At 46.0% G+C, this 25,023-nt stretch overlaps 1 protein-coding gene across 2 annotated transcripts in view; it reads left to right on the top strand.

Moving 5' to 3' along the window:
• The window catches only part of IFT80 (intraflagellar transport 80), a 238,569-nt gene that overhangs the window by 19,510 nt on the left and 194,036 nt on the right, over window positions 1–25,023 (top strand). For both annotated transcript variants that reach the window (XM_075340673.1, XM_075340671.1), the window contains exon 4: window positions 21,633–21,743. In XM_075340673.1, coding sequence (XP_075196788.1) covers window positions 21,633–21,743 — 111 coding nt within the window. The remainder of the gene's footprint in view (window positions 1–21,632; window positions 21,744–25,023) is intronic.

Here is a 25,023-nt window from a genome sequence, read left to right on the forward strand (position 1 = left end):
GCTAGCAATATTGGTACCGATATCGCTATCGTGTAAAGCCCCCTTTACACCCACTCTGACCTATGTTCTCTTGTTCTATATTTTTTCATTTATTATCTACACACATAACATCTTTTCCCCGGTTTTGAAGATGCTGGTAATATACATATCTGCACATCTATTTTTTTTACTTTTTTGATTCCTCAACAAGCAAATACAATTTTGGAAATGTTATACATTTGTATTGACCATGCCAAAGCACCACTCCGGAATTTTTTGTTGTTGTTTTGTTCCCAGATCTTAAAGGGAATTTGTCACAAAGTTTTTTTTGCTCCCTAATCTGACAGCAGCATAATGTAGATACAGAGATTCCAGCGATGTGTCACTTACTGAGCTGTTTCTGTCATTTTGATAAAATCAATGTTTTCTCTGCTGCAGATCTACAAGTTAGGCAGGAGTTCTACTTTCGTATGACTCGCGCGAGTCTCACATCGCATCACCCGGCACGGCCTGACGCTCTCCTGACACAAGCGTCTCAGCTACATAGACAGACATACATGCAGCTGAGCCGCTCCTGTCAGGAGAGTATGCGGCCGCGCTGGGTGATGCAATGCGTGACTCGTGCTAGTCATATGCAAGTCGAACTCCGGCATTATACAGAGCTCAGAAATATGCTGGACTACTTGGCAGCACGCCAAGTAGTCCTTTAATGATAATCTACTGCTGATTAAACAGTGATTTTATCAAAACGACACTAAGCAGCCCAGTAAGTGACACATTGCTGGAATCTGGATCTCTGCCCCTACGTTATGCTGTTCTCAGTTTAGATGTTGAAAACCTGATAACGGATTTCCTTAAACCTAAAAAACATCCTTGTACTATCATAGTCAGCACTAGAGTTGAGCGCGGTTCGAGGTTCTCCAGTTCTAGGCTCCAGTGATTTTGGGGCCTGTTCTAGATCGAACTAGAACTCGAGCTTTTTGCAAAAGCTCGATAGTTCTAGAAACGTTCGAGAACGGTTCTAGCAGCAAAAAAACAGCTAATTCCTAGCTTGGTTTCCGCTGTAATAGTGTAAGTCACTCTGTGACTCACACTATTATGACATTTCAGTGTATAGTGTGCGTGAACAGCGCCTTCAGATCACTGCTGTTTCTATAATGGCGATCGCCATTTTTTTTTTTTCCTTGTCTTCCTTCCCTAAGCGCGCGCGTGTAGTGGGGCGGGCCAGCATGTCAGCCAATCCCAGACACACACACAGCTAAGTGGACTTTTAGCCAGAGAAGCAACGGCATGTGTGATAGGATGTCCATGTCACATGTCCCTGCATTATAAAACCGGACATTTTCCTCCAGGACGCCATTATCTCTTCTGCGTCTTTGGTGTCAGACATCACTGTCGCAGCTCCGTCCTCCTGAGTCCTATCGCCGATACAGCTGTATGCGCTCCATACACAGCGTTAGACAGCTTAGGGAGAGCACTTTCTATCAGTCCTTTTAAGGGCTCATACCGGCAGGGTCAGAGAGCCATAGGTGACAGGTCCTGAAAACAGAGACAGCGTCTGTGTAGCCAAGGTCAGGGATTTCGTCGCTGCATTTCACCATTAGGAGGGAATAGAAAGGCAGGCTTCCATTCCTCTACCCAGACCCCACAATCCTGGCACTGTACCCTCCTGTCCTCTGCACACTCCAACTCTTTTTAACTAAGCCATTATACTAGCAAACAGTCAGTGTACCTAGTGGCATCCTAAACGTGGCTATTGTACTTTTGTCTAGTCACAGTATTGTAAAGATATTTGCAGCACGTCTGCCTGCATTGCACACTCAAACTTTTTTTAACTAAGCCATTATACTAGCAAACAGTCAGTGTACCTAGTGGCATCCTAAACGTGGCTATTGTACTTTTGTCTAGTCACAGTATTGTAAAGATATTTGCAGCACGTCTGCCTGCATTGCACACTCAAACTTTTTTTAACTAAGCCATTATACTAGCAAACAGTCAGTGTACCTAGTGGCATCCTAAACGTGGCTATTGTACTTTTGTCTATTCACACTATTGTAAAGATATTTGCAGCACGTCTGCCTGCATTGCACACTCCAACTCTTTTTAACTAAGCCATTATACTAGCAAACAGTCAGTGTACCTAGTGGCATCCTAAACGTGGCTATTGGACTTTTGTGTAGTCACACTAGTGGAAAGATATTTGCAGCACGTCTGCCTGCATTGCACACTCAAACTCTTTTTAACTAAGCCATTATACTAGCAAACAGTCAGTGTACCTAGTGGCATACAAGAAGTGGCTGTTGTACTCCATTAGTGCCCCACTGGTGCCAAGCTATTTCTAGCATTTGTGCAGGACACCCTCCTGCTCTGTTTTTAATAAGCTATAATGATAGCAAAAAATACTGCCATTTAGTGGCATCATAGAACTGGCTGTTGTATTCCATTAGTGCCCCACTGGTGACAAGCTATTTCTAGCACCTATACATGACACCCTCCTGCACATTTTGCTACGCTAATGTTATAGCAAACTCAGGGAATTCATTGCTGCATTTCATAATTCGGAGGGATAGAAAGTCAGGCTTCCTTTAGCTTTTCCTTCTGTTCATAGACAGCATCTCCAAGAGCAATTTCCCCTCCATGTCTAAGTGTGGAGAGGCAGCTAGTGCGCATGCGTGTGCCAATTTACCCCAGCTGCAGCCTAATTACAGTGTTTCGCCTAGTGAGTATGCTCAGCCTGACTGTGCCATTCCTGACGCTAAGTCTTCATTTCGGCATACAGCGCATGCTCCCACACTAAGTGTGAAAAGCCTCTTTGCACAGGTGCTTGCATTCCGTGCCGGGTCTAAGTCCTGTTTTGTGCCTAGACACCATGCTAAAGCTGATAGTCTTTTTTCAGAGACTGTATTTCATGCTACTGAGCATGCTCAGGCACTTACTGCATCAGAGACTATGTCCGGTAATAAACTTTTTGGCCCTGCCCCTGATGTGGGGGTCCCATATAGACCACAGGGCATCAGGTGTCCTCCCAAATGGCTTGCAGAGGCCCACACCTATGACTTGTCACCGCATTATTGATGGTCAGACGATGACTGGTGAGGTGTTTGGGTCATGGCAGCCATGAGGTCATCATTGAAGTTGCGTTTCCAAATAGGACGCTAGTTATGCCACTCATGACGTGTCACTCTACTTTTGTCTCCAGGAGGTGCATTGTGGTTCACCCTGGTTTGGGGCGGACCCAGGTTATAAAAGGGGCTGGAGCCAACAAGGAGGTGCGCAGTCTTCTATTATGCTCCGAAAGAGCACACCTACATGTGTTGAACCCATTGCGGCTTTAGGCCAGAGGTAGGCAAGGATAGGGTGTCGATGCAGGCCACCACCACAGTTGGTAACGCAGAACGGTTAAGACCAGCTCCTGTCCTACCAGTCCTGCTTGTGCAGCCCAGTGGCATTAACAGGCCTGCTGCTGCTGATGCGCCTGCTGTCCACAGGTGTGGCCCCTACGCACACGGTCAGCGTACTCAATGGCCCCTGTGTTGTTAACAGGGAGTTCCTGGGCTGGGTGGGCATGTGGACCCTGTGACGCTAACAGGGCTCCCAGTCTCCAGATCCGAATGGCGTCTAACTCGGTTCAGGCTACTATTAGTTTCATAGCCACACAGCTCTGTATCCTCCACCAAACCTTCCAGTTGCCAACCTCTCCTTTTCCAACTGGGAGCACGGTGGACACTGACTGCTGATGGGGATATATACCTTTCTCTTTCTTTTCTTATTAATTTTCGTTATATAGCGGTAACATAGTATATACCACTTTATCCAAATCTGCCAGTCCCACTGTAACAGATGGTGTTTCTTCAGCAAATGTTACTGTTGCTTAACCACCAAATCCACGGACCAAAACTTTTTCCCCTTTCCAACACACCTGTTCCCCTTTCCACCAGCATCTGTCCTTTTTCAACTCATTTTGGTATATGACCAAAAGTGCAACTCTGCAGGGACACCGTACTCAACGCCATCTCAGCACAGCAGCCAGCCCTCGGTCCCTCAGATGTGGACAAGTAAAAGACCATTTCCTCCTATCCATGACAAAGCGTTCAGATTCACTCTGTGCAGCACTGGTGTTTAGTGGAAAAGTAGATCTAAGATTGCGTACCACATTCTGCAGATACTCCTGTATACGTGCGTCCATTTCTATGGCAGGAATTATTTTGCCAAATTTTGTCTTGTACCGGGGATCTAACAGTGTGGCAACCCAGTATTCTGGATTACTTTGAATTCGTACAATCCGAGGGTCATGTTGTAGGTAGTGCAGCAAGAAGGCGCTCATGTGTCTTGTGCATCCAGGAGGACCAAGTCCTTGGTGTGTTGGTGGCAGAGACGTGAGAATCGTGCCTCCTTCCTCTGCCCTCTCCCCACAACCTCGCACAACCGAAATGTGAGCAAGCTCTCACTCATCTGCTGAGTCTTCCATGCCCATCGCCAGTTCGTCCTCCATTTCTTCATGGGCTCCTGCACCTTCCTCAACACTTTTTGCTGATACTATGTGCCCTTGTTAATCCCTCTCCCTCACCATGACTGCCGCATAGGTGCCGCTGACCATCTGGACCTCGTAGATCTTGTTATTCCTTCCGCATATGACTCCTCCTGTACTTCCTCCCCTTCCTCTTGTCCCAACACCTGACTCCGAATAATAATTACAGTGTGCTCCATCATGTAGATGACCAGAATTGTCACGCTGAGAATGACATTGCCAGTGCTAAACATCTTCTTCGACATTTGTAAACTGTGTAGCAGGGTGCATAGGTCCTTGATCTGACACCACTCCAGCAGCGTGATCTGCACCACCTCTGGATCAAGTTATCCCAGGCTATATGTCATAACGTATTGCAGCAGGGTTCGGCGGTGCTGCCACAAACGCTGCAACATGTGCAGATTCAAATTCCTGCGTGTGGGCACATCGCATTTCAGGCGTTTAACCACCAGACCTAAAGACTTCTGTAGCAACGAAAGTTGTTGAGCTGCTGTGTGCGCACGATGGAAGTGAGCACATAGCGAGCGTGCACGCTGCACAAGGCCATGTAGGCCGTGATGGTGTTTTAAAAATTGCTGGAGAATTAGGTTCAACACGTGAGCCATACAAGGCACGTGTGTCACATTGCCCTGACGATGGCCCGCAGCCAGGTTTGCATCATTGCCGCACATGGCTGTTAAGTCACCAACGGAGTCCGCTCCGTCAATTTGTACTCCGGTCGCCAGGTGACAACGTGTTCCTTTCATGAATAGTGCTGATGATGGGAGAGGAGTCGATGCCAGCGGCGCAGGTGGACGCAGGTTATGCTCACCCACTGGGCTGCATTACCTTGACAGATGCAGAATCTCTGGCTGAATGTAGCTGGTGGGTATCTCACAGATGAAATACCATCATTCAGCTACAACCAATGGGAAGACACCACACCCTTTTTTATGCCCATCCTGTCTGCAGACCACTGCCAGACATAGCTCTGCTTTTACCCCCAGTTCAGTTTTATGATTTTGTGTGCTTGTTACCGGACTACTTTTCCTGCTTGCTGTTTATGTACCTTGTTGGCCGATCCACATTTCACATCTGCTTGTTTTCTGATTAAGTCCTGGCCGTCCCATTCTGTTCCTGTTCCTCAATTAATGTTTTGACCCTGCCTGACTACTATTCTCTGGAACTGCAGCCTTCCACAGGTATTAATCACCTTGGGCCCTGTGCAATTCCTAATCCCTGTATAGGGGTTAAAGGGTTTCAGGGTTCTAGGGGTCCTGCTTGGTGAGTGGCTTCCCTCTAGCCTATCATTCACAGCCCATCTGAGTGTGTGGATCAAGCAAGGCGTTACACCGTGCTCTCTGCAGAAGGCCATGTGGGCCAGGATAGTGCTTTAAAAATTGCTGGACAACCAGGTTCAACACGTGAACCACACAAGGCACGTGTGTCACATTGTCAGAGCGAAGGGCCGCACCCATGTTTGCATCATTGTCGCACCCGGCCTTCCCTGGCTGCTGGTTGAGTGGAGACAACCATTGATGAAACTCGGTCTCCAGAGCTAACCGTCCACAACTTCTCAGCGGTGTGACTCCCATTTCCCATACATTTCAAAGTAAAACTTTGACCGCCTGATGGCATTGAGCTCTGCTGCCAGCATAGTAAGGAGGTGTGTGGTAGTCCTTGTGCGCAGTTACAAGGAAGGGTGGCCTGACCACACAGGGTTTGCGCCAAGGTGGAGGACCCACACGAGGTTGAAGAGGCAGAAGCAGTGTATTAACTTCTACATCCAGAAGAAGGATTGAAACAACTCGTGGGGACGGCAAGACTTGTACAGCAGACCCTTCTCCATCTCTCCCCACAGTAACCCATTGCCCAGTCAGCGACATGTAACGCCCCTGTCCATGCTTACTGGGCCAATGCCAATTATCTGTGGGGAAAAGCACCCTGTCACACAGAGTTTCTCAAGGAATCAGTGATGTTTAGTGCGACATGCTGGTGTAGCGCATGCACGCCTTTGTTGGAGAAGGAGTGGCGCCTGGGCATCGGCTCTTGGGGCACTGCGATGGGCATAAGGTCTCGAAAATCCTCGGTTAAAAAGGTTGGAAAGGCAGCATTTTGGTAGCCAACAGTTTCCAGATGCTGAAAGTCAACCTCTAAGCCATGTCATGCCCTTCTAAAAGCATGTAAAACACAGCGCGGGGACTCCAACCACAGTCTCCCTCGTTTCCACTAACTGGGCCACACACACCCCACTTGACTGGCATCGGTTGACCCCCCTTTTGAAAAAGAAAAAGATGCTTTGCATGAAGCACTCTCAAAAATACGCGTGCCTTTTCCGTCCCCTGGCTGACCCAGGGGAAGAAAAGTCCTCTGAGAGCCATGACTTGTTCATCTTGTTTCTTTTAGAAACACAGCGAGGGGACTCCAACCACAGTCTCCCTCATTGCCACTAATTGGGCCACACACACCCCACTTGACTGGCATCGGTTGACCCCCCTTTTGAAAAAGAAATAGATGCTTTGCATGAAGCACTCTCAAAAATACGCGTGCTTTTCCCGTCCCCTGGGTGACCCAGGGGAAGAAAAGTCCTCTGAGAGCCATGACTTGTTCATCTTGGTTCTTTTAGAAACACAGCGAGGGGACTCCAACCACAGTCTCCCTCGTTGCCACTAACTGGGCCACACACACCCCACTTGACTGGCATCGGTTGAGCCCCCTTTTGAAAAAGAAAAAGATGCTTTGCATGAAGCACTCTCAAAAATACGCGTGCCTTTCCCGTCCCCTGGCTGACCCAGGGGAAGAAAAGTCCTCTGAGAGCCATGACTTGTTCATCTTGGTTCTTTTAGAAACACAGCGAGGGGACTCCAACCACAGTCTCCCTCGTTGCCACTAATTGGGCCACACACACCCCACTTGACTGACATCAGTTGATGCCCCTTTTCAAAATGAAAAAGATGCTTTGCATGAAGCACTCTCAAAAATACGCGTGCCTTTCCCGTCCCCTGGCTGACCCAGGGGAAGAAAAGTCCTCTGAGAGCCATGACTTGTTCATCTTGGTTCTTTTAGAAACACAGCGAGGGGACTCCAACCACAGTCTCCCTCGTTGCCACTAATTGGGCCACACACACCCCACTTGACTGACATCAGTTGATGCCCCCTTTTGAAAAAGAAAAAGATGCTTTGCATGAAGCACTCTCAAAAATACGCGTGCCTTTCCCGTCCCCTGGCTGACCCAGGGGAAGAAAAGTCCTCTGAGAGCCATGACTTGTTCATCTTGGTTCTTTTAGAAACACAGCGAGGGGACTCCAACCACAGTCTCCCTCGTTGCCACTAACTGGGCCACACACACCCCACTTGACTGACATCAGTTGATGCCCCTTTTCAAAATGAAAAAGATGCTTTGCATGAAGCACTCTCAAAAATACGCGTGCCTTTCCCGTCCCCTGGCTGACCCAGGGGAAGAAAAGTCCTCTGAGAGCCATGACTTGTTCATCTTGGTTCTTTTAGAAACACAGCGAGGGGACTCCAACCACAGTCTCCCTCGTTGCCACTAATTGGGCCACACACACCCCACTTGACTGACATCAGTTGATGCCCCCTTTTGAAAAAGAAAAAGATGCTTTGCATGAAGCACTCTCAAAAATACGCGTGCCTTTCCCGTCCCCTGGCTGACCCAGGGGAAGAAAAGTCCTCTGAGAGCCATGACTTGTTCATCTTGGTTCTTTTAGAAACACAGCGAGGGGACTCCAACCACAGTCTCCCTCGTTGCCACTAACTGGGCCACACACACCCCACTTGACTGGCATTGGTTGAGCCCCCTTTTGAAAAAGAAAAAGATGCTTTGCATGAAGCACTCTCAAAAATACGCGTGCCTTTCCCGTCCCCTGGCTGACCCAGGGGAAGAAAAGTCCTCTGAGAGCCATGACTTGTTCATCTTGGTTCTTTTAGAAACACAGCGAGGGGACTCCAACCACAGTCTCCCTCGTTGCCACTAATTGGGCCACACACACCCCACTTGACTGACATCAGTTGATGCCCCTTTTCAAAATGAAAAAGATGCTTTGCATGAAGCACTCTCAAAAATACGCGTGCCTTTCCCATCCCCTGGCTGACCCAGGGGAAGAAAAGTCCTCTGAGAGCCATGTCCACATTGTCAGTGGACAGACACGTGTGCTTATCTGCCAGCAGACCCCCAGCAGCACTGAAGACAGGTTCTGAGAGAACGCTGGCTGCAGGACACGACAAGATCCCCAAGGCGTACGTGGGGAGCTCAGGCAATTTATCCAGATTGGAAGCCTAAAATGAGCAGGGCTCAAGTTGCACAATAATGGAATCGATGTTTCCTTGCATATACTCATATATCTGTGTGTCCTCCTCTTTTTCCTTGTCCAGCTGTTTTGTTTTCGCATGAGTATATGTCCTTGTCACTTTCCCATGTGTTTGTGTTGTGTTGTGAGTTGTTTGTCACCTTTTGGACACCTTTGAGGGTGTTTTCTAGGTGTTTTTCTGTGTTTGTGATTGCCTGCCATTGTTTCCTATGCAGTTCGAGTTCGGTTCGTCGAACGTTCGACGAGCCGAACTCGAACGGGACCTCCGTTCGGCGAACCGACCTCGAGCCGAACCGGGACCGGTTCGCTCATCTCTAGTCAGCACTGATATCTCCTCTTTGGGTTTATAAAGGCCTTAAAAGGAATCTGTCAGCAGTTTTTTTGCGATGAAATCTGAGATTTGAATGATTGTTGTAGCAGAGAACCTGATTCCAACAATGTATCACTTACTGGACTGCTTAGTTCTCTGTTGTAGATGAAGCAGTGCTACGAATCCTGAGCTATGTATAACCCCATCCACACCCATGTTCTTGTGTGCACTTTTGGCAGACTGACAATCAGTGGTGGGGTGGGGTTACACAGATTTAACTATATCCAGTCCTGTAGTGATAATCTCATAGTTACATAGGTTGAAAAAAAGGTCCATCTAGTTCAACCTTCCTCCACCAGTTCTACATTTGGTCACTAAGTCATTTATAACCAACAATGTTGTGTGCACTGAGGAAATCATCCAGCACTTTTTTAAAAGCTGTTATAGTATCTGCCACTACTACCTCTTGTGGTAGGGCATTCCACAGTTTGACTGCTCTAACTGGAAAGAACCCTTTCCTATTTAGCTGCCAGAATCGCTTTTCTTCCACTCGTAGTGTATGCCCCCTGGTCCTTAGTATTGTCTTAGGAAGAAATAAGTCATGTGCCAGTCCTTTATATTGACCACACATGTATTTATACATATAAATGAGATCTCCTCTGAGATGTCTTTTTTCTGAACTAAACACATCTAACTTTTATACACCCTAAAATCTTGTTTGCTTTAGCAGCTGCTGCTTGACATTGAGTGCTGCTGCTCAGCTTATTTGTAATGAGAATACCCAAGTCCTTCTCCTGTTCTGTAGTCCCGAGTTTACTTCCATTTAATGTATACGCAGTTATAGGATTACTCCGTCCTAGGTGCATTACTTTACATTTATCAACATTAAATCTCATTTGCCAAGTATCTGCCCATTCTGACATCTTATCCAGATCTTTTTGTAATATTGTACTATCAAGGTCAGTTTTTAATATCCTACATAGTTTGGTGTCATCAGCAAAGACATCGCTAGAAATTGCTAGCGATATCGAGCGTGTAAGCACCCGCCCCCGTTGTGTGTGCGATATCGTGTGTTCACTGCCGTAGCGAACATTATCGCTATGGCAGCGTCATACGCACTTACGTGGTCGGCGGCGTTGCTGTGACTGCCGAACAATCCCTCCCTCAAGGAAGAGGGACGTTCGGCATCACAGCGATGTCACTAAGCGGCCGGCCAATCAATTCGGAGGGGCGGAGATGAGCGGAACGTAACATCCCGCCCACCTCCTTCCTTCCGCATTGCGGCCGGCAGGTAAGGAGACGTTCCTCGCTCCTGAGGTGTCACACACAGCGATGTGTGCTGCCGCAGGATCGACAAACCACATCGATAACACTGGGGAACAATTTGAAAAAAAATTTCTGTTGAGTTAGGTTTTTGAGCTGATTTATACTAAAATTGGCATGCTGATTCCAAAAATGTAGTCAGTTTTTTTCTATCACGTCAAGTTTTTCCTCCTCAACTTACCTGCCATAGAAGCACAATTGCACTGATTTGTGTAATAAGACTTATCTGAGTACAATTCGACTCATATAGAGCTACGTGGCAACTTGTAAGAGTAGTCACAACTGAGACAGTTTGGTGAGAGGTGTGTGCAGCTCCCAATACGTCATAATTATCAATATCTTTACACAAAAAATGTATCATAGTAGGAATAAATAGGATTTGTGATAGCTTTTCTCTTTACATTGGGCGCTTAGTTGTAATTTATATATCTTTTATGATTTTTTTTCTTTGTTAGTTTTCAAAGCTTGTAACTTTCCATCTCAGGGTTTTATTTACTTATGTACATATTTCCTTTGTTTCAGATCATGTCTGCTCCTTCTTCCTCTCGTCGTAAATGCCTAAACAACCCTGACTCCTTCTGCTATATTTGTGGTGTTTTCACCATTCCAGTTCAAAGGGCAAACATCAGTGCATTTGTCAAACAAGCATATTTTGCATATTTTAAAGTAAAACTCGGTGATCAAGATAAGCCATGGGCCCCTCACATAGTGTGCAAGCAGTGTGTCGAGAGTTTACGGATGTGGACCAAAGGAACACGGGAAAAGTTGGCATTTGGTATCCCCATGGTGTGGAGAGAGCAAAAAAGTCATTCCACAGACTGTTAAGCCAGCTTTACACCTTACAATTAGGTATGCGATCTCGTATGCGATGTGACACGCCCAGGTCGCATATGCGATCTAATGAGATTGCACGTAGGTCGTTCATTTGCTGTCACACGTGCGTTAGTAGTCTATGTTAAATTGATCAATTTTGTGTGCGATCCTTTAGATCATGTGTTCTGTGACGTATGCATTGGGCACCCTTTTTTTTTTTTTATTTATTGACTTGCCAAGCGTGTGTAATGTAGGGATGCGTTTTTACTATGTCATCTGCCATTCAGCTCTGCTACATGGCCGCTGACAGCAGACACAGACAGCCATGTAGCAGCGGTGAATGGTAGTTGACAGCAGACACAGACAGAGCCGCACTGTCAGAATGAACTCGGGTGAACCTCACCCGACTTCATTGTCATGCTGCGGCTCTGTCTGTGTCGCGTCCTGATTAGCGGTCACCTGTGAAGAATTCACCGGTGACCGCTAATCTCCTAAGTGACTGAATTGAGCAGCCCTCTCTCATATACTCACCAATCCCCGATCCCCAGCGCTGCACGGCATTCACACTGCTCCGGCGGCTTTTACTGTTTTGAAAAAGCCGGCCGCCCATTAAACAATCTTGTATTCCCTGCTTACCCCGCCCACAGGCGCCTATGATTAGTTACAGTGAGACACGCCCCCCACGCTGAGTGACAGGTGTCACAATGCACCCAATCACAGCAGCCGGTGGGCGTGTCTATACTGTGTAGTGAAATAAATAATTAAATAATTAAAAAAAACGGCGTGCGGTCCCCCCCAATTTTAAAACCAGCCAGATAAAGCCATACGGCTGAAGGCTGGTATTCTCAGGATGGGGAGCTCCACGTTATGGGGAACCCCCCAGCCTAACAATATCAGCCAACAGCCGCCCAGAATTGCCGCATGCATTAGATGCGACAGTTCTGGGACTGTACCCGGCTCTTCCCGATTTGCCCTGGTGCGTTGGCAAATCGGGGTAATAAGGAGTTATTGGCAGCCCATAGCTGCCAATAAGTCCTAGATTAATCATGTCAGGCGTCTATGAGACACCTTCCATGATTAATCTGTAAATTACAGTAAATAAACACACACACACCCGAAAAAATCCTTTATTAGAAATAAAAAACACAAACACATACCCTGGTTCACCACTTTAATCAGCCCCAAAAAGCCCTCCTTGTCCGGCGTAATCCACGAAGGTCCAGCGTCGCTTCCAGCGCTGCTGCATGGAGGTGACCGGAGCTGCAGCACACACAGCCGCTCCGGTCACCTCCACGCAGGTAATGAAGACAGCCGCGCGATCAGCTGAGCTGTCACTGAGGTTACCCGCTGTCACTGGATCCAGCGGTGGATGCAGCGGTGGCCGCGGGTAACCTCAGTGACAGCAGCTGATCGCGCTACTCACCTCAGTTGCTTACTGGAGCTGACCGGAGCGGCGGTGAGTAGCGCGATCAGCTGAGCTGTCACTGAGGTTACCCGCGGCCACCGCTGCATCCACCGCTGGATCCAGTGACAGCGGGTAACCTCAGTGACAGCTCAGCTGATCGCACGGCTGTCTTCAGTTGCTGTATGGAGGTGACCGGAGCGGCGGTGTATTCTGCAGCTCCGGTCACCTCCATGCAGCAGCGCTGGAAGCGACGCTGGACCTTCCTGGATTACGCCGGACAAGGAGGGCTTTTTGGGGCTGATTAAAGTGGTGAACCAGGGTATGTGTTTGTGTTTTTTATTTCTAATAAAGGATTTTTTCGGGTGTGTGTGTGTTTATTTACTGTAATTTACAGATTAATCATGGAAGGTGTCTCATAGACGCCTGACATGATTAATCTAGGACTTATTGGCAGCTATGGGCTGCCAATAACTCCTTATTACCCCGATTTGCCAACGCACCAGGGCAAATCGGGAAGAGCCGGGTACAGTCCCAGAACTGTCGCATCTAATGCATGCGGCAATTCTGGGCGGCTGTTGGCTGATATTGTTAGGCTGGGGGGCTCCCCATAACGTGGAGCTCCCCATCCTGAGAATACCAGCCTTCAGCCGTATGGCTTTATCTGGCTGGTTTTAAAATTGGGGGAAACCGCACGCCGTTTTTTTTAATTATTTAATTATTTATTTCACTACACAGTATAGACACGCCCACCGGCTGCTGTGATTGGGTGCAGTGTGACACCTGTCACTCAGCGTTGGGGGCGTGTCTCACTGTAACCAATCATAGGCGCCGGTGGGCGGGGTAAGCAGGGAATACGAGATTGTTTAATAAGCGGCCGGCTTTTTCAAAACAGTAAAAGCCGCCAGAGCAGTGTGAACGCCGTGCAGAGCCTCGCCGGTGATCGGGGATTGGTGAGTATGAGAGAGGGGGTAAGAGGGATAAACTGACATGGACAGAGAGAGAGGGACAGAGATAGTGACGGACCGACAGAGATTAGTTCATGACAGACATTGTGAGGTGCTTCAGAACGCAGCTTTTCAGCTGCGCTCTGAAGCGGACCTTTGTTAAGCTGCGGTGCAGAGCGCACACCTGCGCACATAGCCTCAGACATCACAATCGTATGAGGGATGTCACACGTTACAATTCACTAGTTTCGTACTACCAAACGTCCAACGTATGAGGAATAAACGACGTGTATGCGATCACCGTATTTTCGTTCAATCTTGATCGCATGTAGGTTTCACACGCAAATACGTCACGAACGATGCCGGATGTGCGTCACTTACAACTTGACCCCGACGACGGATTGAAAGATCTATTGAAGTGTGTAAAGCAGGCTTTACTTCTGTTTAGTGAAAACATCAGGATTTAACAGGAAAAATAAAAGTAAAATAGAATATCCAAATCTACCGTCAGCTATCAGACCAATGCCTCATTCAGCTGAAATTCCAGTGCCAGTTTTCGAACAGCTACCATCTCTAGAAGTTCTGAGTGATGTTGACAAACACAGTGACAGCAATGACGCAGAATTTGAAATTCACAAGGATTCAGTTTGTAAGGGATTTGATCAGCACGAGTTAGGCTAAGTTCACATTTCCGCTAAAATGTATCAGTCACAATCCGCTGCTCTTGTAAACAACGGAATCCGTTTAGCGGATTCCGTTGCTCCCATAGACTTGTATGAGCAGCGGATTGTGACTGATGATGCTGCGTTGCACCCTCTGCCCGACTGATCAGTCGTGGAACAACTGACCGCCGGGCGGGAGGAACGCAGCATGTAACGTTTTTTGAGCAGCGCGATCCGTCGGATTTCGCTGCGCATGCTCTCTGGCTCCCTGCACACGTCACCAGCTTTGGTTGGTTACCCGATATTTACCCTGGTTACGGTGCAAGGAGCCAGCGCTAAGCGGTGTAGGCCCGTAACCAAGGTAAATATCGGGTAACCAAGGTAAACATCGGGTGCTTTGCTACCCGATATTTAGTCTGGTTACGTGTGCAGGGAGGCTGACACTTCCCCGCTCGGCCCCGCCCCCTCCCGCACTCCGCACGTGTGTGTACACACACACACACCTACACACACCTGTCCCCAGCCATGCAGACCAGCACTGCCACTGACACCCTCGTCTGGCCCCGCCCACCGTTCGGCTCCGCCCCCTCCCGCACTCCGCATGTGCACACACACACACTCACTAACACATACACCCACCTGTCCCCAGCCATGCAGACCGCAACACTGCCACTGACATCCTCAGCGCCTGGCCCCGCCCCCCGCTCGGCTCCGCCCCCTCCCGCATTCAGCATATGTATACACACACACACACATACACACACACTCACACACTCTCACACACACTCACCTGTCCTGCAGTCCCTGCGGCACTGACGTCCTCAGTGCCATGGCCCCGCTCGGCTCTCCCCCCCCCCCCGAACTCCGCCCCCCGCACACAAAGGAATCCGACAAAGAATTCTGTTCTTTGTCATCCGTTGTACAGCGTTGAACAGCGCATCAGTCACATGCGTCAAGCGACTCATGTGACTGATACAAAACAACGGAAATGTGAACTTGGCCTTAAATGATTTAGCACGTGAATTGGGCTTATCAAAAAAGCTTCAGAATTACTAGCATCAAGGCTGAATGAGAAACAGTTACTTGAACAAGCAGCGAAGGTATCATACTTTCGTACTAGAGAAAGTACATTTTTGCAGTACTTTCGGTGTGACAGCGGTTTTGTGTTTTGCCATAATATTCCTGGTTTACTACAAGAATTAGGGCTTTCAATGTACAATCCAAATGAATGGCGACTGTTTATTGATAGTGCAAAGCGGAGTCTTAAGTGTGTCCTTCTACACAATGGCAATTTATTTGGTGTGGTCCCTATTGGGCATTCTGTCTCTCTTCGTGAAGAACATGGAGATGTAAAGAGAGTTATTGAGTTATTGAAATATGACACACACAATTGGATCATCTGTGTTGACCTTAAAATGGTTTGCTTCCTTCTTGGTCAGCAACGTGGGTACACAAAGTATCCCTGCTTTCTCTGTATGTGGAATAGCAGAGCTCGAGAAAAGCATTGGGTTGAGTCGAATCGGCCTCCAAGATCTGGTCTTAAACCTGGAGATCCTAACATTCTACATCAGCCACTTGTTGACAGGAAGAATATACTATTCCCACCTCTGCACATAAAACTAGGTCTCATGAAGCAATTTGTAAAAGCATTGCCAACTGACGGCGACTGTTTTAAGTACATCATGTTGGCACTTCCTGGACTGTCCATTGAAAAAATCAAGGCTTGTGTGTTTGATGGTCCACAAATTCGACAACTCATCAAAGATGAACATTTCACCGGGACTATGTCAGATCTTGAGAAGAATGCTTGGTTATCATTCAAAGACGTCGTAAAGAACTTTCTTGGAAATACACGTGCAAGTAATTACAAAGAAATTGTTCAGAAACTATTGGAGTGCTACAAAGCGCTTGGTTGCAACATGAGTATTAAACTACATTTTCTGCATTGCCATCTTGCCAACTTTCCGGAAAATCTTGGTGCTGTTAGCGATGAGCAAGGTGAACGATTTCACCAAGATTTGAAGGTTATGGAAGACCGTTACCAGGGTAGATGGGATGTACATATGATGGCTGACTATTGCTGGAGCATCAAACGTGATTGTCCTCAAGTTAAACTTTCCAGAAAAAGCTATAAATGTACATTTTTACCTTAAATACTTATGTATATATCCTTTGTAAAAAACATGATAGTGTTAAACATATTTGTCATGCCTATTTCTTATAAATTTCATTTTTTGTTCATATTTGTACTATTTAAAAAAAACAAAACACTTTTTAGGTACAGTAGTTTACATATTTTTGAGAAGACAAAAATCCTATAGTTCAAAAACTTGACGTGATAGAGAAAAACTGAGAATTTCTGGATTCAGCATCCAAAAATTAATTAAGAACAGTTGTCTGACCTAACTCCTAAAAAATTGCGTTCCACTGTGTAATCAACCATTACCGATTTTTGTTTTTGGGACGACCTCTCCATGGTGAACGATTTTCACCATTTTTGAGGTCGCTGGTAAGTGTCACATGCTGCGATATCGTTAATGACGCCAGATGTGCGTCACTAACAACGTGACCCCGATGATAAAACATTAACGATATCGTAGTGTGTAAAGCCCCCTTGACACTTTACTATCAATCCCATACACAAGGTCATTAATAAAGAGATTAAAAAGAATCGGTCCTAGCACAGATCTCACCCCACTGCTGACTATTGCCCATTTAGAGAATGTACCATTTATGACTACTCCTTGTTTCCTATCTTTTAGCCAATTCCTTAGCCAGTTGCATATAGTTTCCCCCAGTTCTTGCTTCTGGATCTTTAGTATAAGGCTATTATGTGGTACAGTATCAAATGCCTTTGCAAAGTCCAAATAAATCACATCAGCTGCATTACCAATATCCAGATTTGCACTTACCCCCTCGTAGAACCCCAACAGGTTGGTTAGACACAACTTATCTTTCATGAATCCATGCTGTCTGTCAGTTATCATATTATTTTCTGCAATATATTTTTGCATGTCATCCCTTAAAATGCCCTCAAAAACTTTGCATACTACTGATGTCAGGCTTACTGGACTGTAGTTGCCTGGATCTACCTTCTTACCTTTCTTAAATATTGGTACCACATCAGCAATCCTCCAATCCTGAGGCACCAACCCTGTTACAAGCGAGTCTAAAAAGATGAGATACAGCGGTCTGTCGATTACGGAGCTCAATTCCCTCAATATTCGTGGATGAACGCCATCTGGCCCTGGGGATTTGTCCATGTTTAATTTACTCAGACGCAGGCGTACTTCATCTTGTGTTAAATTAATTATATCGGGTGGTGAACTTTGATTTTTCACTTGTTGAATGATCCCTGGTACAGTCAGTTCCTTGGTGAACACAGATGAGAAATGCCTATTTAATATCTCAGTCTTTTGTTTGTCCTCTATAACTAACTTGTTATTATATTTTAAGGGGCCGATACTATCCTTTGTTTTCTTTTTGGCATTAATGTATGTATAAAAGATTTTGGGATTTATATTAATGTCATTGCCGATTTTTGTTTCAGTTGCTAGTTTTGCCTGTTTGATTTCTTTATTACATATCCTATTGATATGTTTATACTTCTGAAATGCTATTTCTGTATTCTCAGCCTTTAAGATTTTAATCACCCTTTGTTTTTGTTTTATTATACTTGGACAGTCTTATTTATCCATAGTGGTTTCTTTTTATTCCTGGACATTTTGTTACCAGAGGGTATACGTTTTTTACAGGACTCTAGTAGTATATTCTTAAACTTACCCCATTTATGTTCAGTATCCCCAGTTACCATGACTTTGTCCCAATCTACACATTTAAGCTTTTCCCTTAATTTGTTGAAATCAGCTTTTCTAAAATTCCAGGTTTTCGCATTTCCCCTTTGAAATGCTCTATTGAATATAGCTTTGAAGCTTAAAATATTATGATCGCTGGTGCCCAAGTGCTCCCGGACCTGTAGATCAGAAATTGTATCCGGTCTATTCGACAGGACCAGATCTAGCCAATCTCCCCTCGTTGGTTCATCTACCATCTGAGAGAGGAAATTGTCTTGAATAGTAGATAAGAACTTACAGCTTTTAGCACAACCAGAAGATTCTGTGTCCCACTGAATGTCTGGATAGTTGAAATCCCCCATAATAAGATCCCGATTATTATTAGCTGCCTGTTCAATTTGTTGCAGTATTTCACCCTCTACCTGTTCAGGTATGTTTTGGAGGCTTATAGCAAACTCCAATTAGCATTTTTCCATTATTCCCCTCCCCATGTACATTTACCCATACTCACTCTACATTGTTGCAGTTCCCCCCAATGTCATCAATCAACACAGGTTTTAGGTTAGATTTGATAAATTTACACACCCCACCGCCTTTTTTGTCTTTCCTGTCCTTCCTAAATGTACTATAACCCTGTATGTTTGTCACCCAGTCATGGCTTTCATCCAGCCAGGTCTCCATAATACCCACCACATCATAATCCATGGTTGACATAAGAGTCTCCAATTCATTCATTTTGTTTGCAAGACTTCTTGCATCTGCCAGTAGACATTTAATACTCTTAACACCTTTATTACTCCTAGCCTCCCTACGTTCCTTGCATGTCCCATCCCCCCCAATCCTTCATTGACCCCTACCGTCTCACTGTCTCTTTCTGCTCTTTCTATCCCCTTTTTTGCTCCACTACCCTCCCTCCCCCCAGATCCTAGTTTAAAAGCTCCTCCATCCGTCTGACCATTTTCTCACCCAGCACATCTGCACCCTACCCATTGAGGTGCAGCCCGTCCCTACCGTAGAGCCTGTAGCCGACTGAGAAGTCGGCCCAGTTCTGCATGAACCCAAATCATTCCTTCCTGCACCAATTTCTAAGCCACGTATTTATCTCCCTAAGCTCCTGCTGTCTTTCTAGTGGCGCTCGTTGCACCAGTAGTATTTCTGAAAACACCACCTTGGAGGTCCTGGACTTCAGCTTCTCTCCTAGTTCCCTGTAATCATTTTTCAGGACCTTCCACCTGCCTCTAACGTTGTCATTAGTACTAATGTGCACCATGACCGCTTGGTTTTCCCCAGCCCCACCCAGCAATCTGTCTATCCGATCCGTAATATGCCGCACCCGGCAGACAACACACTGTTCGGCATTCACGGTCTCGGCGACAGATGACCCTGTCCGCCTGCCTAATTATATAGAGTCCCCTACCACCAACATCATTCTGGGCTTTGGTGCACTCCTATTTCCCTCCTTCCTGTAGCAGTCGTTTTCCTGGTTGCTAGGAGCAACGTCCTCTTGTAGTGACCCTAGTCCTGGCCCTTCATTCCTAGTTTTCAGCTAAACAGGCATACTAGGTTGTGCCAGGTCAGGACTAGGCTCCCTGATACTTTTCCCCCTACGTCTTCTTCTAACTTTTACCCAGCTACTTACTTCTGGGTCCTGATCTTCCTCACCTCCACCCTCCTCCATATCACTGGCCCCAGCCAGAGAAAGCTCAGTGAGCTCTAAACTCCTCTCCAGGTTTGCAATGCCCCTGAGTGTTGCAAGCTGCTTATTTAGATCAGTTACCTTGGCTTCCAAATACGTAACATGCTTGCATCAAGTGCAGACATATTCACCCTCGAACGGCTGCTGAAGGCATGCATACATCTGACAAGATATACACCTGGTAGCATTGTCCATGGAGCACCTATCAAATGGGGATAAACAGTACAGTAGAAAAACAAAGAGAAAAAAAAATGGGAAATGTATAATGATAAATTCAAACTATGTTCTTGTGTCAAACTATGAGATTGTGATTAAACTATGCACTTATCTGCAATCCCCGCACTTTGCTGCAGCAACTCGCACGCTCAGAACCTCTCCTGCTGATTAAAACACTGCTTTCATTTAAACTACAGTAAGCTGCTGACCAAGTGACATCACTGTAATCAGGCTTTCTGCCCTTACATTAGGTTACTCTCAGATTATATAGAAAAAAACTGCCAACAGATTTATAATAAAACTTCAAAGCTCATCTGTTATTTTTCCCCTGCTACTTCATTGCTGCTGCCACAGTGTTGCCCACTGGTCTTTATGTACGGTTTAGTGATGTGACCGCTGCAGCCAATTACGTACCATCACTACGGAAGAAAGCGATTCCTGGTAGGCTCATTTGGTCATGTTTTGGGAAGTAAGCAAAAGTTTGTGGACTTGTAAGCATTAAAAACAGACCCTTTGTACAAGAAATATTTTATTTTCCTATGAAAAATGTAATTCAGTTACACCAATGTGACATAATTGTCAGAAGCACACTACTGGCATGAATACCTGAACCCACCTTAATGGTTGGGTACTCGTTGGCTGCCTTAATATCCCCTTGAAAACTTAGCCTAATTGGCATTGCTGACAAGGTGCATGCATATTTTCTCAATTGTGGGAATGGATTAGCAGCCGAGAGCCACCTTTGGCGGCATCTTATTACCCTTGAGAAAAAAAAGGATCCAACATGGTGAAATGACTCCTTCTTTTCCCCAACTCCTGCCATCAGTGGAAAGTTGGCACACCTGGGCATGCATTAGCCGGTTGGCCAATCTTTTTGAAATTGTCCAGTTTGGCTTACATTTGTCTAATACGTTTCAGCACCTGAAGGATATCCGAATGCACTGTTACCTCTGTATTGATGTCCTCGTGTCCACAAATGCTTTTGTCTTCATAGTATTAGGCCAGACTCACTCATGTTTTGTGTTCTGAGTACATACCATAAGGCCTAAGACACACGGCATGAAAATCGGAGCGAGTGGAATGCGATAAAAAATTGCATTCCACTTGGACCAATATTAGCCTATGTGCCAGCACCTATGAACGATTATTTTCTCAGCCCTAATCGGACCGAGAAAACAATAGCAGCATGCTGCGGGTTGAATGCGTTCCTGGTTTCTCTCCCACCCATTCAAGTCTATGGGGCGAAAGAAAAATCGCACTGCACTCGCAGTACACCGGTGTACCGCCAGTGTAGGGCGAGAATGGCAATAGCCGGCAACGGAGGAAAGAGGGAGATAAATCCCTCCCTCCCCTCCGCAGCGCCGCCCCGCCCCTCCTCAGCGCCGACCCACCCCCCTCAGCTGGGGTCCAATCGCATGATCGGACCTCAGTCACAGTGACATTCGCATGACACTCTGCTCCCGCTGTGCTGCCAGAGTGAGTCGAGTGTCATGCGAGGATCGCAGTAGTCCCTGTGTGGCCCCGGCTTAATGGACATAGTGGCTACAAGTCTCCTGTCCCAAACTCAACAGACTCCTATCTGTCTGTATTCAGACTGCAAAACCACTGATGTAGGAATCCGGCCTCATCCTTCCTTCCCTCTTGTTACTTTTTAGGAAAATTCCATCTGATTTCAAAAATAGGAAGAATTGAGAAAAGCGTGGAGGCTCATTCTGGAGCGGTGCTTGCTGGTCGCTGGAATTATGATGGGACAGCACTGGTGACAGGTAAAACGTGGCTGCACAAGATCATATACTGTGTAGCAATATTATTATCAATGTTTGTATATACTCGTACATGCACAATTGACTTGCAAAAAAAAATGATAAGTTGCATAGAAGTTGTTTTTTTTTAATAAGATGTCATGAAATTGGTTTGCCTGAATTTCAGTGTTAGTATACTACTTGTTCTATGTGCAATAAAAAAAACAGTAATCTGAAATCTCCATCTCCTCTTTCTCAATAACTACTAAATGGTAAATAATAATTTTTATTTTTAAAATCAGCAACATATTAGAAAAAACTGTGAGGGTGATCAATGAGAGGAACGAGCTTCCACGAGAGGTGGTGAATAGAGATGAGCAAACTCACACTGTAAAGTTGGGTTCGTACTGAATAAAGAGTTTAAAAAAAATAAAAACAGTGTCTGGGTTCGGGGCTGTACGTACGCTGGACGCTCGATCGAGCATCTGGGTGCTCTGATACTCTCCGTACTTGGCCCAGTGTAAGCTGCTGTCAGTTTCTGAATGGCTCTCACTGGGGGTTAAATCAACGTTTTCGGATGTAGTGTGTCAAACACAAACAGACAAAAAACCCGCCCCGGAAATGCTGTTTGTGGCTAGCTGCATGTGGGCGGGGAGATTAACTGCCCAATCAGTGACTTCAATAGGATTCGAGCTCCGGGATCAAGCTCAGGTCAAGTGCGTGCCCAAATTGAATCTTATCTAAAGTTTGGTTGAAGCCAGCGAACCTGAAGTTCAGCAGGTCCATTCATCTCTAGTGGTGAGTTCTCCTTCAATGGAAGTCTTCAAACAGAGGCTGGACAGACATCTGCTGAGATGGTTTAGTGAATCCTGCATTGAGCAGGGAGTTGAACACTGTGACCCTTCCAACTTTAACATTCTATGATTCCACAGCACACAGCCTTAAGGGCACTTTACACACTGCGATATCGCTAGTGAGCGTACCTGCACCCGTCTGTTGTGGGTCACAGGCAATTCGCTGCCCGTGGCACACATCGCTTGCACCCGTCACATAGACTTACCTTCCCTGCGACGTCGCTGTGACTGGCGAACCGCCTCCTTTCTAAGGGGGCGGTACGTGTGGTGTCACAGCGACGTCACATGGCAGCCGTCCAATAGAAGCGAGGGGCGAAGATGAGCGAGACAAACATCCTGCCCACCTCCTTCCTTCCTCATTGCGGTCGGCGGCAGGTATGAGGTTGTTGCTCGTTCCTGCAGTGTCACACATAGCAATGTGTGCTGCCGCAGGTACGACAAACAACCTCGCAACTGAATAGGCAACGATTTTTGGTAAGTGAATGACGTCTCACATACCAACGATTTTTGCCTCTTTTGCGATGATCGTCTAAGGTCACTCATACGTGTTACACGCTGCGACGTCGCTAACTACGCCGGATGTGCGTCACAAACACCGTGAACCACGACGATATATCGTTAGCGATGTCGCAGCGTGTAAATGGCCCTTAAGGCTACAGTCACACTTGCGTATGGCATCCGATGCGAGAGCAACAGATGTGATATTCTAATGACCCCCGGCTCAGGCCCTGCTGCGAGCGTGAGCTGAGTGTCATGCGACTATGACCCAATCTTGCAATCAGGTCACAGCTGTGAAGCTGAGGGCGGGCGCTGCGGAGGAGAGGGAGGGGTTAATCCTCCCCATCTCCTCCATTTTCAGCCTGTGCGTATATCACACTGCACTTGGATAACATCCGAGTGCAGTCCGATGTTTCTCTCGCATTCATACACTTGAATGGGTGCGAGTGACACGGCTCTCGCAGACAATTGCAGCTTTTGTGAATTTTTTTTTTTCCCTTAGTCCGTTTAGAGCTGAGGAAAACTCGCAGATCTGAGCTGCAGCACTGTCTAACATGGGGCATAATGCAGTGTGAGATATTCTCACATTGCACTCGTGCGAGTCATGCGCAAGCGAGACTCTAGCCTAATAGGTGACACATCCCTGGAATCAGTTTCTCAGCCCCTACATTATGCTGCTTTCAGATTAAGGCACGCTTCACACTTGCGATTAACTCGCACGAATGCAATGCGAGAAAATCTCGGATTGCACTCGGACCAATGTTAATCAGTGAGGCAGCTCCGATCTGCTATTTTTTTCAGTCCAAATCGGACTGAGAAAAAACCTGCAGCATGCTGTGTTTTGGTGAGTTTCTCGCACAAGTCTCTTCAATGCAAGTCTATAGGTGCGTGAAAAAAAAGGATGTCACAGGGACGGCACATACACCATCCTAGTGACATCTGTTTTTCTCAATACATTTCTATCATGTAGCAGAGAACACTGTAAATGCTCCTGTACATAAGAGTACATGAACAGCAGCTGCTGAGGAAAAAAACAGACTGCACACTGACAGCACACTGATGAAAAGTGAACAGAAATCGTCCTACTTTCTAGCATGAGACTCGTTCCGATTTTACACTCGCAAGTGTGGTTCCAGCCTAAGTAGAAAAAAACCTGCTGATAGACCTTTTTAATGCTAGCCATTTAAAGCTGCTTAAACCTGAGTTTTGAGTTATATTAAATGTATAGCTGAAAAACACTGCATGGTTTAGTTTTGTTTGTTTTACATGAGTCAAGGCTCCCGAAACCTGTAGCCAAATTGACCCAAATATGTACTGTATTTGCCTTGCGCTAAGTTTAATATACAGTACTTTTAGTTTTTTGTTTTTTTTTGCAAACCTGTTCACAGTTGTGTAGAAAATGAGCCTGGCTAAAATCAGTGTTAAAATGCAACTAATTGGGCGGATAGATTTCTATTAAAATTGAAACCGTTTGTAGTAGAATATTGCAATAAGGAGGAAAAAGAAAAAATGGTGCAACCTTTTACCTGTGCATGGTACATTATGGTAGACCTAAAAAATAACCTAGGTCAACTCCGAATAGATAGCTAAAGTGTGAAAGAATGTGACCGAGTGACAAAATGAAAAATCCACACCCCTTTTTATTTTTGTCCTCTTTTAACCCCTTCACAACCGGCCGATTTTTCGCTTCCTGTTTTTTTGGGGGTTTTTTCGCGATTCATTTTCCGAGACATAACTTTTTTATTTTTCAGTCAATATGGTCATGTGAGGGCTCATTTTTTGCGTAACGAGCTGTACTTTTAAATGAAACCATGAGTTTTACCATATAGTCTACTGGAAAACAGCAAAAATATTCCAAATGTGGAAAAATTGCAGAAAAAGTGCGATATCACCATTATTTTTTAGATAATTTATTCACTGTGTTCACTATATGGTAAAACTGATGTGTGGGT

Source organism: Anomaloglossus baeobatrachus, chromosome 3 (assembly GCF_048569485.1).
Source record: "Anomaloglossus baeobatrachus isolate aAnoBae1 chromosome 3, aAnoBae1.hap1, whole genome shotgun sequence".
Lineage (NCBI taxonomy): Eukaryota > Metazoa > Chordata > Amphibia > Anura > Aromobatidae > Anomaloglossus > Anomaloglossus baeobatrachus.